At 34.4% G+C, this 18,641-nt stretch overlaps 2 protein-coding genes across 2 annotated transcripts; both read right to left on the bottom strand.

Moving 5' to 3' along the window:
* Positions 1–1,119: 1,119 nt before the first annotated feature.
* LOC113716721 (serine/threonine-protein kinase STN7, chloroplastic-like) lies at positions 1,120–7,080 on the bottom strand. The gene is made up of 10 exons (XM_027241127.2): positions 6,487–7,080; positions 6,306–6,392; positions 5,806–5,925; positions 5,609–5,707; positions 4,001–4,169; positions 3,793–3,886; positions 2,621–2,714; positions 2,473–2,529; positions 1,562–1,975; positions 1,120–1,480 (listed from the first exon to the last, which is right to left on the bottom strand). Exons 1-10 carry the CDS (start codon positions 6,925–6,927, stop codon positions 1,319–1,321), a joined length of 1,737 nt encoding a protein of 578 aa, XP_027096928.2. The 5' UTR covers positions 6,928–7,080; the 3' UTR covers positions 1,120–1,318.
* Positions 7,081–8,974: 1,894 nt separating this feature from the next.
* LOC113717356 (probable galacturonosyltransferase-like 3) lies at positions 8,975–10,160 on the bottom strand. The gene has a single exon (XM_027242165.2). The coding sequence runs from the start codon at positions 10,041–10,043 to the stop codon at positions 8,994–8,996; it is 1,050 nt and encodes a 349-aa protein (XP_027097966.2). The 5' UTR covers positions 10,044–10,160; the 3' UTR covers positions 8,975–8,993.
* Between the last annotated feature and the right edge of the window lie 8,481 nt (positions 10,161–18,641).

The raw sequence follows: 18,641 nt of genomic DNA, 5'->3' as shown, positions 1-18,641 counted from the left end.
GATGAAGTCGTCAGCTCTGCAGAGAACCTCAAACTTTGTAGATAAGTTCTCACAGATGCTTCTGATTTTCATAATTCGAATCAGATCAGAAGCTAAAAACATTTATCTTCTTGTTTTAATTTACTTAGAATCATTTGAAAACAAGCCCTATATCCTCTATGGGTAGGGAACACAACATGAACAGAGAATTAGCTTGACTTATTCATTATCCTTTTTATTTTTTTACGCATTTATCATCCTAAAGTTTTAGCTTAGATATGTAATTATTCCGACTTGTATATCACAGCTCTGAAACTCTCATACGTATCCAGCACAACGGGTCAATACATTGTTGGCACAATGATAGGTCTCATGCCATAACATGGCTCATCGTCATCCTTAACAGTTTTTGCCTGGAAATATCCCAGGTATGCTGTGAAAACCTTGAGATCCGGAAAGGATTTTTAATTGAGCATTATGGAGCGTGGCAGAACTGAAATTACCGTAGTGTGTTTGGATGGCAGATTGCTTAAAATATTATTTAGAAAGATCGCTATAGCACTTTTTTTGATATGATGTATGTGAGATAAAAAGATAATTGAAAATATAAAAACGTGGTTGAAGAATGTTTTTATGACACAAATAAAATTATATTTGAAAAATTTTTGTTTCCGAACACACCAAATTAAGCAAGATGAAATTACTAGTACTAATAGAAAAGCAAGATTAGGATAAGGAGGCAAATAAGAGAAATGTTAAGGAAATTAAAGAAGAAAAAACTATGTATATGATGTTCCATTTCCTACTAACTCCATTCGATGGATATGGAAATGATGAATGCACACGTATTATAGCCACTTACAATCTTCATTCCAGTGAGGAAGACAGAAATAATTAGTCAATTATCATGCTATCTATATGCCTATTTTTGTAGCTCCAACGAACTACGTATCCATGTTACTACAAAAGGAATAAATTGAGAAAGTGAAATGAAGGGCTGAATTAAGCAGCTTCATGGAAGAAGAACCAACCTCACAATAATGCAACAGGAATGATCTTTGGCCTTCGTTAATGTGTGTTTCTGCATGCCTGAGGATAATGGTATGAAATTCAGAATCAGAAAACTGAAGGGACAATCGATTATCTGTAAATTTTCTTTTATACGTCTCCTATCATACAAGAGGATTAATCCGAGTGTGAGTGGAATGATGTACATTACTTTTTATATAAAATCTGCTTTTCTACTCTCTATTAGACATCATTTACTCCGCTAGAGAAGTTAAGGTTGAGGACTGCAAAATAATTTACATGCATAAGTAAATTACTATTTTTACAAATTTCATTCCTCTCTTGGGATCCACCGATTCCACCATACGCTCTTTCGCCTTTGATTAAGTTCATCAACACTCTCCTTTAATGTCCTTATGATTTTTCTCTGCAGCTTGAGAGCTGATGCAAGAGCATTCCTTTGCGCACTCGACTTCTTTTTAGGTTGTATATCCTGCATAAAGCAGATAGAGAGTTGTAACTCATAGTGTAACTATTTCTAAAATCCATAATATGCAGTTTAGCATATACAAACCCTGAGCTCCTGAAGCTGTGCTTCAGTGAAGCCACCGTCCTGCTCTGTTCCTGACTTTGCCATCAGCCGAACAACCCACTTGAGAGCTTCACTATAGTCTTGTTGTGTCACTCGATAATATTGCATCCTTAGGTTCTGCATAAAGGACATGGCCAATAGGCCTTCTCTATCAAAGTAAGGATGAGCTAAAGCTTCTTTTGCGCTGACTCTTTGGCGTGCCTTATACCGAACCATTGATGTTAAAAGTTCCCATCCAATGCCACCATCCAGATCTAACAACTCAAAGCCCCTTCTAAGCTCATTGCTTGCACGTGGTTCTACTGTATTCCTCCATGCAACCAGATCGTAGTCACATCGCTTTAGCTGACGTTTAAATTGTATGAGACTATTGTCGTTTCGTAGTCCAGGGAACGCCTGCAGGCAATGAGCTCATCATCAATAAGGGGGAGTCACTAAGGCAGTGCCAATCAAACACTACACCCAATGCAATAAAACAGTAATTATCAATCACCACAATCATAGTGTTACTTGATTAGTTTCAGACTTCAATGCCGCACTTGGGGATCGAGTTAGCTTCTCTGTAGGGAAATTTTGAAATGCAGAACCTCAAAAGGAATATCAAACATCATTTACATATATTTGTGCCATTGTTATATGCAGACAGAGACAGAAAATTCTTTCCAAGATTTTTCTTTTTTCCGTTTGAATTTTAAACATGGTGAAGTTTGTTAGTCAATGACAATGTGAAAATAAGTACAGAATGACAATCTCAGCAAAGGATATTCCAACTACTTATTGACCATTTTTTATACTCGTGAAAAGAGTATATTGTTCTCCTATAGGTAACTGCTTGCATTCCTAGGACATCATCCAGGAGAAACAGTCATAATTAACTAGTATCGCTAACTTACCATTTGTAAAAATACGAGCCCGGCGCTGTAGATGTCAAAGCGATCTGGTAAATTTAGCTGCTCAGACATTGTTGTTTAGGGGTAAGTCAAATGTATCGCTCAACCTCAAGTGGCGTGAAGATGAAAGTATTCATAGAAGACACAATACCTGCCATAAAACAGGAGATAGTGCCGTTGCAACTGGAGCTGAAGGTGCAGAGGGTGTTTGAGTGCTCATAATATACTGCTCAGGTGCAGCATACCTGGAGAAAATGAGAAATAATAATGTTGTGCAAATAAACCAAAGTCTGGAATCATGTGAATCTAATTGATGGAATTAGATTGATGCTTGGAGCCTATCAAGAAAGTAGCTCCTGTTAGCCTGGATAATGCTCAATGAATATCCGTAAAGAGATCAAATAAAGCCTAATGATTTCAGTCCCAATGTATATTCCAAATATGAAACTGTTACTGGGATAATAACTTATTACAACTTCAACTCAGATATTATGTATTTGACTCCTTGAGGTGATAATTTAAATTTGTGGATCGTATTGAACAAAATCAACTCGATGGGGTTGTGAAACTAAATCAGTTCATAGCATGAAATACACTCTTCTACTGCCTGATACCAAATGGTTATGAAAGTCACGTAAGAACGGTTATTTAATATTGCAATTTATGGGAAATCGAAAACAAAAATATTCTTAATTGTGATGGACTTCCAAAAGTACAAAAGAAGTCAACTTTAAAGTTGTTCCATTGCCCAAAAATTCGCTCCTTCCCTCTTCTTCTTCCCTTCCCAAAAACAAAGTATACTTGATGGTTGGTTGGCTTTTTCTACGAAGAACATTTCCTGTATGACTAAAAAGGTTGTTTTTGGGGAAAGGAGGGGTGGAGGTTTGTAGCGCTCCATTTTCTAACCCTCTCATCCCTGCAGTGAATTTTTCCTAGCATTTTCACATGACTAAGAGAACCAAGATGGCCACTAATTCTGGGATGAATTTTGGTGTAGGGAAGGACTATTACACATTTTGATCTGAGATAACTGAAGTTGATTGATACTTTGCTCAACATAATTTTCTTTTCCTAATGAAAAAGGTAACATTTGAGTAGATGACCCCAGGTAAGGATTTGGGTCAATATCCAGGATTTTACAGGATTTCTCATGAGTAACTAACTGATACTTTCTTATTGGTTTGATAATGACATTAGATTAGGCTGTCCTAGAAACTTTAGTACTTTATCAGCAGCTATTTGCAAGTTTGAGTACTTTAGTGTATAGAAAAGAAACCAACATGCTCCTGGCAGTGATTGATTTTTGTTGAGCTGAAAAGTTACCTTGGATCTAACAGAAACTCCTTAGGAATATAATTGATGCCCACCCTTAAATCTGTAGCAGCTCCAAGATCAATGATTTTGAATGTGCGAGAACCTGCATCACATTTAATGAAGAAAAATGAAAAGAAAAAGAAAAAAAACTGAAAGAAACAATAGAGAGAGAGTTTAAGCGAGCTGCTAATAAGTAAGGTTGGCACAAAACAGTCACCTTCAGTGAAATTTATGTTCTGTGGCTTAATATCTCTGTGGACAATTCCGGTTGAGTGAAGACCATCTAATGCAAACAAGATCTGTCCCAAAATAGTCTGGATAATTTGATTTTCCCTTTCTAGAGCCTTAGGCAAGTTGTTAACCTCCCCGAGAAGCAGTGCTTCCACCTTTAAGTTTGCGAAAACTTCATTAAGGTTAGCAGAAGAGGCTAGAAATGTAAATTTGATCTTATATGTCATATAGAGACCGTCTCAGCAACTCATTGCAAAAAGTGTACAAAAGCATTGACCTTTTCTTTAGACAAGATAATGAACACAAAACCATAGTTAGATCAACCTATTGCTAATATAGGTTAAAGGGAGATAAACAACTAGGACTTCTTTTCCAGGAGAGGGGGAGGGGGGGGGGGGGACTCATTTGGCATATTTTACAACAAAAGTGACTCAAAGACCTGGATATACTGGAAAAGTTTTCAACCTCAGAAATCCACCCGTGAAGCACTTTGCCATGTGAAAAAGGAATCAGTTTCTAATCTAGAGCATCTAACTGAAGCAAAGCTGGAGAGGTCACCATCTTAATCTTGTGTGTCTAGTCAGGATTCATAGTTTCAGCAGTCAATCTACAGGCTCTACCCTTTGAGTGCCAGAAGGGGAAATCTGGACAACGGATTCTTAATTCTTGGACAAGAATTTTCCTACTAGCAAACATTTCTTTTCAGTTGAACAAATATTTGACTTCTCATTCAATTTCCAAGTTTTCTTTTCTGTGCTCCTTGTTTCAGTAATTCCTGATTTTCTTTGTAAATCTTCTTCTTTCTTGCAGTTCTAGAAATCTATTTCTACTGTTTCACTCATAAAGGTAGCCAAATTCACCTTCAACTCACTGAAAGCTTGGGATAGAGGCTAAAGACTATCAATAGAAACCAATCTCAGCTAGTATTTTGACACCCTTCTGGTCCTGACAACACAATTGTCACTTTGAGAAGTTCTTGTGGCCACCGTTGTTACTCTGTACCTGGAGAGCTACCAATGATATCTTTGTTTGCCTACCAGTTCATCATAATATGGACAACTATAATCTTTTTCCTTTTGGCAGGCAAGCTCTATGAAATTTTTCCTGAAGAGAGTACAGTTTTATTCTCTTCTGTCCTCACAATACAACATTATTGTTTCTATTAAGAATCAGTTACTCTACCACTTTGGAACAATAAGCACAGCTATGTTTGGAGGGAAATCCTATTATCTTAGGGCTTTACACTATGGAACAATAAGCACAGCTATGGTCCAATGGTTGGCCTACGTCATTATGTAACAATACATATAATTCATGTCATGAATTGAATATATAAGTTACAAAACGAAAGAGTTGGCACTTTTTTAGGCCAGCAGCTATGTCCTTAAATATGCTACCGTGAGCCTTCATGGAATTGTGCACGTCTAATATGCACCTAAGCAAATACACATAATAAGTCATAGTGATGTTCAAAATGGATAACATATGGAACAGATGATTTCCACATCATAATATATCTACTTGAAAATTCCATCAAGGAGATTTGTTCTGCATCACAGATTTAGAATTAAGGTGAGACAGAAGTGGTACCAACATTGTAAGGAAACTCCCTACTTTGCATTAAATCAGCAAGTGTGGCTTCCCCGTCAAAACGCCATATAAGCCAATATTCAGCTTGTTTCTTTGAAGAACTCTGAATCCAATTTGCAAAAGTTATAGATATGTGCTTGAAGCTGTCTTATTATCTCTGCTATAATCATACTTAGCAACATTAGGCAAAGAGAGCAGCACCTCGAGAAAGCCATACACAAAATCAGCACAGCTACTAGCACATGCCCTTCGCACACGTTCATTCATCCATATCTCCACTGCTCCATATTCAGTAGCCTTTTTCAAGACTAACTCTCCACCCTTTGAGTGACAACCAATAGCAACTATTGTTATTTTAGGATAGCTACCAATAGAAATTAGCAAACATGCCTTCTAGACATCTTTATCAACTAATATTAATGCAAACTGTGGCCTAATAACACATTCATTCCAGATTGACAAAAAGTTTGGAAAAAACTTGATACATGTACATGTGATTAGGTTCTTTATAAAGTCTGAGCATTTGAGCAAAAGAATGGAAGAAAATATTCCATCAAAGTTCAAGGAGGGACCAGCATAACCTCAACAATATTCCCTATAGTACATGCAAAGCACATAAAGGGGAAAAAATCCGAAAGGGCTGAAATAACATAAACAATAAACAAAACTTTGATACAAGCAAGTTCCTGTCAAATATTTACCTTTGGGGAGGGCTTTTTAGCCCATGAAGCTCTATGAACCACACCAAAAGACCCTTCACCTAATTTCCTCCCAAGCACAAAATCTTCCTGCCACCACAAAACAAAATCAAATTATCCAAATTCCAAAGATTTTATCCTCAAAACTTTACAAAATCAAAAATTCACCAGACAATCAACTAACCTTCCGATAGGTAGGTCTAATCAGTCTTTCAACAAATGCAAGCACAAACATATCAAAAAAACCAGGGGCAACACCAGGAGTAGCCCACAAATAAGACAAAGCACCCAGTGCTAAAATCGTCCCAGGAACTGTAACTGTGAGACCATTTGACCTTGGAAGTGTGCTTCTATAAATTATATCACCACACTCCATGACCGTACATGGAAGTCCAACTCCAACCCCAACAAAAAGATCGTTGACAAAGCTCATTAAATCCAACCCAGATGCTAAAACAAGAAGATTCCTGGATTTTGCATGGTTAAACTTTGTTGGATGAATTGACTCAGAAATTGGTTTAATCTTGAGCTTCTTCCCAAGAAATGGAGAAAATGGTTTGCTGGAGTTGAAAGCATGGAGTCTTGCTCCACTTAATCCAACCCCACTGGTGGCAACCGTAGCCATGATTGTTTCGAGGATCTATGAGGAATTTTAGTACCTAAAATTATGCTTGGGAAACAAAAGAAATCATCAGAGTTCTGTCTTGAAGAATTTGTTTCAGCAATTTTAGGCTAGCCTAGGACTGCGCTCTGTTGCTTTCTTTCATGGCGTCGTCCGTTTCTTAGATTTTTTATTTTATTTTGTTTTTTGTATTTATTTTCCCAAAAGGGACAGTTATTTCAGGTATTTTTTGTGGAGGGAAATACAAAAAATACAGGCCACAATTGACGCGTAGGTCGATTCAATGGATTTGTGAGCAACACAGGCCACAATTGATACGGAGGTCAATTCAGTGGGCCAGATGGCCGAAGTTAATATCCCCAGTATGGGTTTCTGAATCCAGTCCTGGACTTTAAAACAATCTGAAAACTAGAATGGCTTGATAAGTTTTTGGCCCAAGAGTCCACACAATGCAAAAGGAAGCATGGGAGACTGGGGAATGTTAGGTTGCTTTTTTGACCGAAAAAAAAAAAAATGTTACTTTTTTATCTCGACACATTTTCTCATGAAGTCCAGTCCATATCCCAAGGCTTTGCCTAATTTTATGTCTATTGCTTCTCTTTCTCGCAATGATATCTATGATTAAATGTTCCAAGGTCCAGCAACATAAAAAGAAGCCTAATTTGACTCTCAAGTCCTCCCCTATTCCTTTTTCCGGAGCTCTTAAACTAATACTAAAAGATTTTCATGATTAGGATCGAAAGATGGAACTAAGCTATTCGACATTCGAATCGAGCTCGATTTGGTAACAGCTCGTTTGAACTTGGTTTGCCAGCTATTCAAATCAAACTTGAACAGCGTCTTATGTTGGGCAAGGGGGACCTAATTGCACAACTATATTATTTCAAGATTCTGAGGGCGAGCCCAATACTTCCTTTTGCACTCCACTTACAATAGTGAAATTTTTTCCACCATGTGATGGAAGTTTTTTCGCTCTAGTCTGCATTATAAGAGTAAAATGGGATTCCCCTCCTCTATTGTAAGCTGTGAGTTTTTTTTTAATAACAAAAAAAAAAAATCAAAAAGTTGAAGTTGAAAGTTACTCAACATGACTCCGGACGAGCTCTTCTTAATCGTTAATCCACCTTTTCCCTGTTTTCCTTTCTAACCCAGTCGAAAGGAGCCTGGAATCCGGATGCTAGTCAGCACTGCAGGCATCAGGCGCGAAAATGGATGGGCCTTCATAAACCATGGAAATATGCACGGCCAGTAGCCGACAGATATATCGCAATAAAAGCTTGCCTGACCTGAACGCTGCCAGACTTTCATGATCATCAATAGCATTATTAAGTGCTTTATCGAGTTTCGATTCAGTCCCTTTTACATGTCTTCTGATGCTATCACTAGAATTTGCTCATTTTTCACTTAAGGCTATTCAAAGGTATCCAATGGCCAATTGATCAGAGCAGTCCCCTCCCATATCTGTTGATTGCTTTCACAAGAAAACAAATTTCATCATATTCACCTGCTAGGATAAGATCAAACAGACACTCTAGTGGATGAAAGCAAAGGGATCAATCAATAATGAATAATTTTCTCAATTCTGATTATGATCATCAGAAACAATCAAAGAACCAACCACAAGCAGTAGTTGTAGTAGTAGGTTAAAAAGTAGTACAACATGCACATATATTAAAAAAAAAAAAAAAAAAAACTCAATTAGCAGCTCCATCACCACTGCCACCAAGAAAACAAAACAAACTCTGATAGCAACATGGAATCCAACCACTCCCAAAAATAGGACCCAGCATCACAATGCACCCATCATATCCGCATTCCACCACCACCACCACCAAATCTTACCGTCCTGATCTCACACATCGGACGGCCAAGAAAAACCCACCGACAGTACCACACCAGAGCTCTGCCACACCATTCCACCAAAACCCCAAAAGTATTCTTCCTCTCACGTCACCATATAAATCTTTCTGTTCTGTCCTCATTTTTCCTTTTTCGTTCTCTCCTCACCTGTTTCCATCCCAATTACTCACTCACGGTGACGGGGCAACAATCTCCTGCGACCAGCATCATCAACTATCGGAGATCAATGGCCGATGTTTAAACAAATCGTACGGAGCCCAAAGGCTATCCAACGGACAAGGTTTCTTCGAGTCCAATCTCAACCATGGCTTCCCTTTTCCGCTCCAATGCAGCAGACTAACGGGACCCGGATGCAAATCTCTACACAAACCTTCGAGATTATCCCCCCCGAGTCCATGTTGATTCCATCTGTGCTCAACCCCCTCGACATTCCCGGCGAAAACCAACAAAAACGGCGGCAATGAGCCCAGCTCATAAATTCTATACTTCTTTTGAATCCTCATCCAATGCTCCAGTTTTCTCGTGCACCCATTTGTTCTCCATTTCGTTAAATCCATCACCATAACCCCTGTGTTGAAATAACATGTGGCACGGTTATTAAAAGTGCTGGAGAAGTATCTGTTGGACCAAAATTTGGGAGTGAAATAGTTGGTGAAATTTGCGTGGCAATATTCGGGGGCGCCGAGAATATGCGCCGAGAGATTGATTTTCCAGAGCTTGGAGATGTCATCGACGATGATGAGGTCAGAGTCGAGGTATATAATGCGGTTGACGGTGGAGGGAAGGAGGTCGGCGAGGTAAATGCGGGCGTAATTCAAGGGTTGGTCGAGGGCGGTGCGGATGGAGGAGGAGATGAGGTGGTTGACTAAGGCGGGGGAGAAGTGGTAGAGATGGAAACGGAGGTAGGGGAAAGTGGAGGTGATGGTGGAGTTGAGGTTTTGGAAATGGCGGTGGCGGGTGGTGGTGAGGAAGTGGAAGAAGGTGTTTTCTGGGCAGGTGGAGTGCTGGAGGACTGAGAAGACCGCGGCGATGGAGCCACGGAGGTATGGCGTGGAGTAGTCAAGTGTCATGGCGACGTGGATGGTGGAAGGGTCGTGTGGGTTGGAGGGCCATGTGGAGATTGGGCAGCGCTGGCCGTTGCGGAATGCTGGGGCTTCCCGAAATTGCGGGAGGTCTGCGGTGGAGGGAGTGTGAGAGCTGAGGAGGAGGAGGAGGATGGTGAGGAGGAGTAGTGCGGTGGTTCTGGTGTCAGGTGGCATTGTGGGAGCGGTGGCGGTGGTGGGAAGAGGAGGTATTGGAGGAGTTTGGCTGTTTTGGGAGAGTGGTCATGGGAGATCAGAGATTAAGTCATAAGAGGATGAGTATGGAAGTCCAACTGTCCGAGTACGAAAGTGTGGGGATAAAAAATAAATGGAAAAGTAAACATATCAATATGAAATGACCTTCTTAGCCCGGGTTAGATTTTTTTTTTTTTAATTTGTAAATGAGGTGGAGAATGAATTTATTCTCCTACTATAGATACGCTAATACTTGTACTAAGAGATTAATCAATGATTGTAGCATATAATGACAGTCAATTAGGATAGCTTTAATATCACAGTCCATGTTTTTAATGCCATTGCTAATTTGGTTGAAATGACAATTTTACTCTTTTCAAAGTGCATTCAACTTTTGAATATTGATTGTTATTTTGCTAGAGATTTGCTGTGGAAAATTTTTTTAAAAAAAAAAGCTCGAATAAATCATTTGCCTCAATCTTATGCTAGTGTATATGTATTTATTTAATAAACATTTTAAGTCATTTTGCCACCTCATCTGAGCTTGTTAAATGAATTATAAACATATCTTTGATAGAAAAATCATGAGTAAAATAAAAATTCAATCACATTTGGCTTCAAATACGGTACAAAACATAAGTGCGGATAGAGTAAACAAACTTTATATGATTTTTTTATACAAATAATTGACTTTTTTTTTTTTTGTTTTGTTGGCAGAAGTGGAACAAGTATTATACAAGATAATTAGAAACCAATAGTGAAAAGTTCAACAAAAGGTAGAAGCTGAAGTAGTAAAAGGCGAAAACTATCCAAGAGAATTGCGTTACATCCAATATTTAATCTAATATAGAAGCCAAAAGAACAAAAGTTGAGAAATAAAATATAAGCTTTTTTTTATTTGATAAAATGTCATACATGAAATAAGGATGGTAACCACTAATTTTGGGCTTGTTTGGCACCCTAGTTTTTTACCAAGTTTTTTAGCTACTAGTTTTTTAACAACTTTTGCTACAGGAACCCCAAAAAACTTTTCAAAGTTTTTTACCTACACACTTCAAAAATTATACACAAAAAATTTCTCAAAAAATTTTCTTCCTCCCTCACCCAACCCCACCACACCAGACACCGCCTCCACCACCTCTCCTCGAGCCGATCACCTATTCCGGCGCCGCCGGCAACCTCAAAAAATTTTTTTGAATTTTTGAATCCCTCACCCTCAAAAATTTATTATATATATTATATATTTATATATTTATTTAAACATATTATAAATATTTTATTTTATTTAAAATATATTTTTATACATTTATATAAATATTATATACCATATAAATTAATATTAATATAAATATGTAATTATACATTTATATAAATATTATATATTATATATTTAATATATATAATACATATTATATATATTACACATTTATGTATATATATTTATGTATATTTATATACAATTATATTATGTATTATGTATAACATAATACATTTATACATAATATTAACACACAATATTAATTATACATTTATACATAATACTAATATATTTATACATTTATATTAATTATATTAATACATTTATACATAATATTATATATTTATACATTTATAACATATTAATTTATATATTTATATAATATTCATTTATAATAATATACAATTATTACATTTGTAAATATATTTATATTATGCATTATATATAATATAATACATTTATATATTTTTATATAACTATATAAATATATTTATTTATAAATGTATTATAAATGCATAAATATATATAAATATTTAAACAATAAAAATTATAACTTATAAACAATATTAATTATACATTTATATATAATATTAATACATTTATACATTTATATTAATTATATTAATACAGTTATACATAATCATCATATACATTTATAAATTATAATTTATACATTTATATAATATTCATTTATAATATATACATTTATATTAATTATACATTTATACATTTATAAATATATGTATATTATGTATTATATATAATATAATACATTTATATATTTTTATATAAATATATAAATATATTTATTTATAAATATTTATAAATGCATAAATGCATATAAATATTTAAACAATAAAAATTATAAATTATAAACAATATTAATTATACATAATATTAATACATTTATACATTTATATTAATTATATTAATACATTTATACATAATCATCATATACATTTATAAATTATAATTTATACATTTATATAATATTCATTTATAATTTATCCATTTATATTAATTATACATTTATACATTTATATTTATTTCTAAATATTTATAAATGCATAAATGTTTAAGAATATAAAAGTATAAAAATTATAAATTATAAAATACTCAAAAATATGTTTTAAAAATACCTCTAAAAATAATCCAAAAAAAGTCTACAGTAACATTTCAAAAACTTCTACAAAAAAGTTTTTCACCTTACAAAAACTTCTACAAAATTTTTTCAAAAACTTCTACAGTGCACTACAGTAAAGTTTTAGACAAACTCCCAAAAAACCCAGGTTCCAAACAGGCCCTTTATTTATTAAATAGAAGAGGGGCCTAAAACCTTACCTCACAGCAAATGTTCTATAAGGAGTAACATTCATTTACATCATCAATATATTTACATGGTCAATATATGAATAGCTCATCTTATCTAACTAAATAATAAAGACCTTTGGCATTCATACGAACATTTGATTGTGAGAATTTGGAGAAAATCTTTATTGATGTAGCCATCGTGGCCAAGTAGTCAGTTACAAGTTTAGATAAGAAATATATATTTTTTTTTAAGACATTGTAGTACGAAAGTTCCGTTAACATTTTGGTTAATGGATAAGAATGAAAGATAATTATAATTATTAAGAACCAATCTTTAAACAACACCTAAATTTTGAACATTTTCGGGTAATATTTTGCTATCTTAGTACGGTGAGAGTTTTTGGATGATTTACTTCCTACTACCCCACAATCCTTTTGAAGCATAAAAAAAAAAAAGGTTAATTACATTTACCTCCCCTGAAGTTTGACTATATTACCAATCAATCCTTGTAATTTGTTCAAATAACGATCTCACTCTTTGAATGATCAAATATTTAACAAAAACCCCTTTAATGCCGAAAATGCCCTTATTGAGGTCACGTTGCATTAAAAAAAGAACATATTTTTATTTTATTAACCCTGAAGCAATCCAAAAAAATAGAAAAAATTTTTGCTTATTATTTTATAAAAACCATATCTTTGCTTCCATAAATAGTTTTGAATCAATAATTATTTTAAATCTTAAAAATGAATATTAAAAATTAGATAAATTGAAAGAAAAATAAAAAAGAAGCAATTATTTTAAATCCTCAAGTATGGGTTTGAATTTGTGGTTCAAGGCATGTTGCGGAGAGCACAAGGCATGTTTTCCTCAATTTGAACCATACTTCAGGAATTAAAATAATTTCTTCTTTTTTTATTTTTCTTTCAATTTATCTAATTTTTAATATTCATTTTTAAGATTTAAAATAATGATTGATTCAAAACTATTTATGGAAGCAAAGATATGGTTTTTATAAAATAATAAGCAAAAATTTTTTTCTATTTTTTTGGATTGTTTCAGGGTTAATAAAATAAAAATATGTTCTTTTTTTGATGCAACATGACCTCAATAAGGGCATTTTCGGTATTAAGGGAATTTTTGTTAAATGTTTGATCATTCAAAAGGTGAGACCATTATTTGGACAAATTATAGGGATTGATTGGTAATATGGTCAAACTTCAGGGGAGGTAAATGTAATTAACCCTAAAAAAAAGTTTAAATCATTAAAAGAAAAAAAAAGAAAAAAATTTTAAAAATTCGTGGAAGGGTAGCTTAGGTATTTACATGGGCTAGACGTATACCGGGTTGTATGCAATTTTGAAAGCCAAGGTGGGACCCTGGATTGATCCAGAGAGGTGACAGCGATGGAATAAATTGAAAGGAGTCCAGGCTGGAAAGCCGCGTCTCTGCTCCTGTGACTCTTTATGAGAGGGAGCGAAGATCTCGTGGTGGTGGTTTCACGGGTAAAACTTTGTAGCCTCCGCCCATCCACCGTTCGAATTAAACTTCTCCATCCTTTCCTTTCTTCAGTCACTGAAACTGACGGTCATGATATTTCTTTATGCGTCGCGATTCACGGGATGAAAGAATGAATGCTGAGAGCAGCAGAATGAGCCCGTGAAAGGAAAGGTGAAATCCTATTGGTAGGGGAAGTGTGGATAGGAAAGTGGAGGTCTGGTGGGGGCAGCTGGGATCAACGAATGACTGAAACAGGTTTCGTTGCAAACTTAATACTACTGTTAGTTCATCAAATCCTCATAAAGCAATTAATTTCAGGAGGTCAATGGTTGTGTTAATTTTGACCTAACCAAAACCGCAGCCTAGGTCTTGATTTACCCACCCAATTAGGGTTGCAAGGATTATATGCACCAACTCTTCTAACCTCTATGTACTAAAATTGTGATGGCAGACAACCCTACCGTCTTCTTTATCATCATTTTAGCTCAATAGCCTCCTTTGAATTGGCATTTCTCAGTTTTACACTTTTCATAAACATAATTTTTAAATACTTGTCCTTTTACTTTACGTGCGTCAAATTGTTATAATATTATATTTTTTTATAAAAATTTCAAAAAATAACAATTTAAACAAGCTCTTGCACTTTGTGGTTGTAGCTGCAACTAAGAAATCTCGAGATCCCTTGGTCGAATTTTGTGTAAGTAATGACTTTTACCAACCAAAAATTTTAAGAAAAATGTTCGTAATAAATTAAGGATTAATCTTCTATGTACTGACAGTGTATACAATTTCAGCAGATGATGCATGACACATAATTTAAATTTTGCATATATGTATCATACATCTAATTATGATAGTGTATATATTATCAGTTTAATGTATATAAAATTTAATCATAAATTAATAGTCCAAAAGAATATGATAGAAATCTGAACCGACTATCATCAAATGATAACCATATACTAGTAGATATTACACTGCCATCCAATTATGATCGTATTGGCGTGTAATTTACTAGAAATCTGTGTTGAAACCACGGTGAAGCAGGCCATACAGCTACATAAGATAAGGATACTCGTACACTCGATCATGCACAGCAGCAGTAAAGTTGTGGATCGAATTTTGATGGTATAAACATGCGGTTGAAACTCGTATGGTGGAATGTCCTTCATCTGAATGACATTTGTTGGCTGAAATTCTAGTGCTGTATCGCACATTTGCTAATCGTACAGGTCAGAAATTCATAGATTTTCCGTCATCCCATAGAATAAGACTGTATAGTTTGTACAGCCAATATAATTTCCGTCCATGCAAAGCATATAGTCCATGCACGAGTATGCACATTCTGCAGCCTGCAGCTGTCGTGTGATAATGTGAGCAGCAAACCCACTACGATCTTGATCCGGCAGTGATTCAGTTCCCTCCGATTTATTTCTGAGCCTCCTTAGGTCCGTCCCCTCCTTTTTAATGTAAAATAAATTAGATTATAGTCCCCTCCGAATTATTTTTGAGCCTCCTTAGATCCGTTCCCTCTCTTTTAATGTAGAATATATTAGATTATACAACTATTGTCGTATCTAAAAAAAAAAAAACCCACTGCAATTTTCAATTCACCAGAAATATTAATAGGTTTGTTTGGATAGAAATTTATTAGCCAAAATTTATTTGCTTACATCATAATTACAATTTTCAATGCACCTTTTTATCTTCCCAATTACCTTTTTATCTCACAGACATCACATCACAAAAAGTGCTACAGTAAAAATATCTCAAATAATTTACAATCCAAACAGAGCCACGTGCTGCCACTTTACTCAGCGACTACTTCGCTGGAACATCGTTTGTACTTGAGCCAACGTTGAAAACGTTTTTTCTTATCTTTTTTTTTTTTGGTCTTAAATTTCATGTGCTACTAGGGAATAATTGCTTCACTTAAAGTTATGTAGTATCAAAATTCAAATGGTAAAAGTAAAACCGGTACCACTTTACATTTATCTAACTACGGAACACCTGTAATTGGCCACCTTTTTAGTTAGTATGTACTAATACAATCATGGATCAACTATGTAGTAGAAATAAACAGAATTTAACCATTCTGTTGGCCTTGTTTGGATTGTGATTTTTAGTTAAAAAAAATTATATATGTTTTCTGTGAATATATTTTTTATTATGTTTTTATCTCGTATACATCAAATTCTTACAACACGTTTTTTTATTAAAAAAAACTCCTGAAAATAGCAATCCTATTTCACAGGTTATGATTTTTGAACTCGAACAAATTATAGAAACGTTGTTTTGCAATTTGAGAGAAAAGGAGCATTCATATAATAATTTAAGCGTAATAGCAAGTGCTTAAAGGTTTGGATAAAGGATGACGGTGGGAATTCGTTGAAAGAGGCCTGAGATGTTAATTTTTTGTAAAAGTAAAGTTATTTGCAAAAAGTGTCCAAATACAAAGAAATAATAAATCCATGCATTCATATTGACACCCCTTACAAAAATCCCACATGTATGTGCTTCAAAAATTCTCGTGTTGGGCTATTTTTCCTCAGTTTTGGGGATAAAAGTCAAATTGATTTTGTTGGTGAGGGCTAACATTCATTTATTTTTGGCAAGCCTTCTATTTAGGCTGTAATTGGCATGTCCTTTATCTGAATAAATATTCTCGTGAGAGGGGAGACTGTCCTTGGCATGGAGAGCGGAGACTTGTGGAAAGAGTTAGGCCAACATTTTTGTTGGATTTGGATGGAATTCTAGATTCTAGTGTTGTGGCCCACATTTGCATACCGGTGAAAATAGGAGAATCCAACAAATGTCTTCAATTATTATATGTTTTTATCATAACACGAGAAATTGTTTGTACAATTACATTTTATTTGCTTGTCCATGCAAGTAGATTAGATCTAGCAAAAAGTTGTTTATTTGCATCAGAAACACAATTTTTAACATATTTTTTTTTGTTTTAATTTTTTTAATTATTTTTTTGTCTCACATACATCATATCATAAAAAATATTACAATAATTATTTCAACTAATTTCTTATCAAAACACTATTTATATTTTGTAACTAGCAATGGTGTAATAATGCAACTACGCGAGTAGTTACACTTCGATTTTTTTTACCGAACAACACCAGCTTTGTTGTTTTGGACAATGGTTAATTGAAGTTATGTACTTGTCGCAATTCGAAAGCTAAAACTAATACTATGTCAAATTTTAAAAAATTTTTTAGACGTGAGTAGAAAGGATCGAATTCAAGACTTCTCGCTCACACTCTTTTCGTACAATAAATCCTCTATTTTAATTCTTGTGTCACTTTCTATCTCACTTTTTATTATATTGATATTTTTCTTTCATAAATATCATATTCTTAATTCTTTTTTACTCGATTAACAGTGATTGAATCAAAGAGTAAAACAGAAGATCCGTTGCCCTTCCCCTTCTAATCATCAGCTACCTTTAGTACATGTTAACAATTATTTAGCACCCACCTAGTGGGAAATATATCAACCGACCATTCGACCTTTTTCCCTTTTTGGAGGGACCATTCTACTATCAACATATTATTAAATTGTGTTACCACTCGAAGGAGTTCAACATGTCAGTCACTTCCTGTAGTTTACAACTTTTTATTTACTTCAAACTCACTTTTTTTTTTTTTGGGTAATTTCATCATATCTTTATTTGTAGGTGTAAATTCCATGTGTTTCCCCTATGTTCTTCGAGGAAACGAGGCAGTCAATTTGATGAGTGAGGCACAATATTCACTTTCTTTTTATGTATTACTTTTACAAACCTTCCCATCATCTATTTTATATACAAAGAGAAAGGAGGGGGTTAGTATAAACTATAAACTTCTTTGTGTCATTTTATGTTCTTTCTAAATTACCCTTGAAAACTATCCACTCCCAAGTTTCAATATATCTTTCTTCCAATTAATACGTATTTCTTAATATTTTATTTTTCAACTTATTTAATATACCTTAACCTTTATTAGCAATTATCAATTGTGATTATGAATTACTACCAAATAATTATTTATTTCTACATTTTATTTTGGTGAATTTTCTGTATGTTTACTATTATAGTATAAAACTATTTATCTTGAAAATAATTTTCGATATTTTCAAAAAATTTGACACAAATTTCTTTCATCAGTTACACGCATTCGCGTTTGACTTAAACGCCGAGCGTTCATAAATTGGCATGGTTAGAATTCGTAATGCATTGGTAGGTGTGAGTTTTAATTTTCGCCAGCTCTGGTCCGCATTTAACTCCAAATATATTAATACTATAAACCCGTATCGAAATTCGAAAGCCCACAAAATAAGACAGCACCTGTTATAGTCAACACTCAGCGGTTCCCTCGTAAAATTACGTAGGACTCAAGAATTGCCTCTACTTTTGTGCATAATATGAAAAATTTACCAAACGACTTCACCAGTTATAGGTTCGTTTTCCAGCAAAATTTTTATTTCTGTTTTGGATGCACTAAATAAGAAACCACGA

The sequence above is a fragment of the Coffea arabica genome, chromosome 11c (assembly GCF_036785885.1).
Source record: "Coffea arabica cultivar ET-39 chromosome 11c, Coffea Arabica ET-39 HiFi, whole genome shotgun sequence".
Classification (NCBI taxonomy): domain Eukaryota; kingdom Viridiplantae; phylum Streptophyta; class Magnoliopsida; order Gentianales; family Rubiaceae; genus Coffea; species Coffea arabica.
The sequence above is the reverse complement of the archived record's forward strand: the minus strand, read 5'-3'. Positions and strand labels throughout refer to the sequence as shown.

Bases quoted from the DNA above. Each gene is read 5' to 3' on its own strand.
- LOC113716721 (XM_027241127.2), bottom strand. From the start codon at position 6,927: ATGGCTACGGTTGCCACCAGTGGGGTTGGATTAAGTGGAGCAAGACTC. The intron at 5,926-6,305 runs GTAAATATTTGA...TGTCACTCAAAG, and splicing joins CTAAAAAGCCCTCCCCAAAG to GGTGGAGAGTTAGTCTTGAA. The intron at 2,715-3,792 runs GTAACTTTTCAG...CATTTTCTCCAG, and splicing joins GAGTTTCTGTTAGATCCAAG to GTATGCTGCACCTGAGCAGT.
- LOC113717356 (XM_027242165.2), bottom strand. From the start codon at position 10,043: ATGCCACCTGACACCAGAACCACCGCACTACTCCTCCTCACCATCCTC.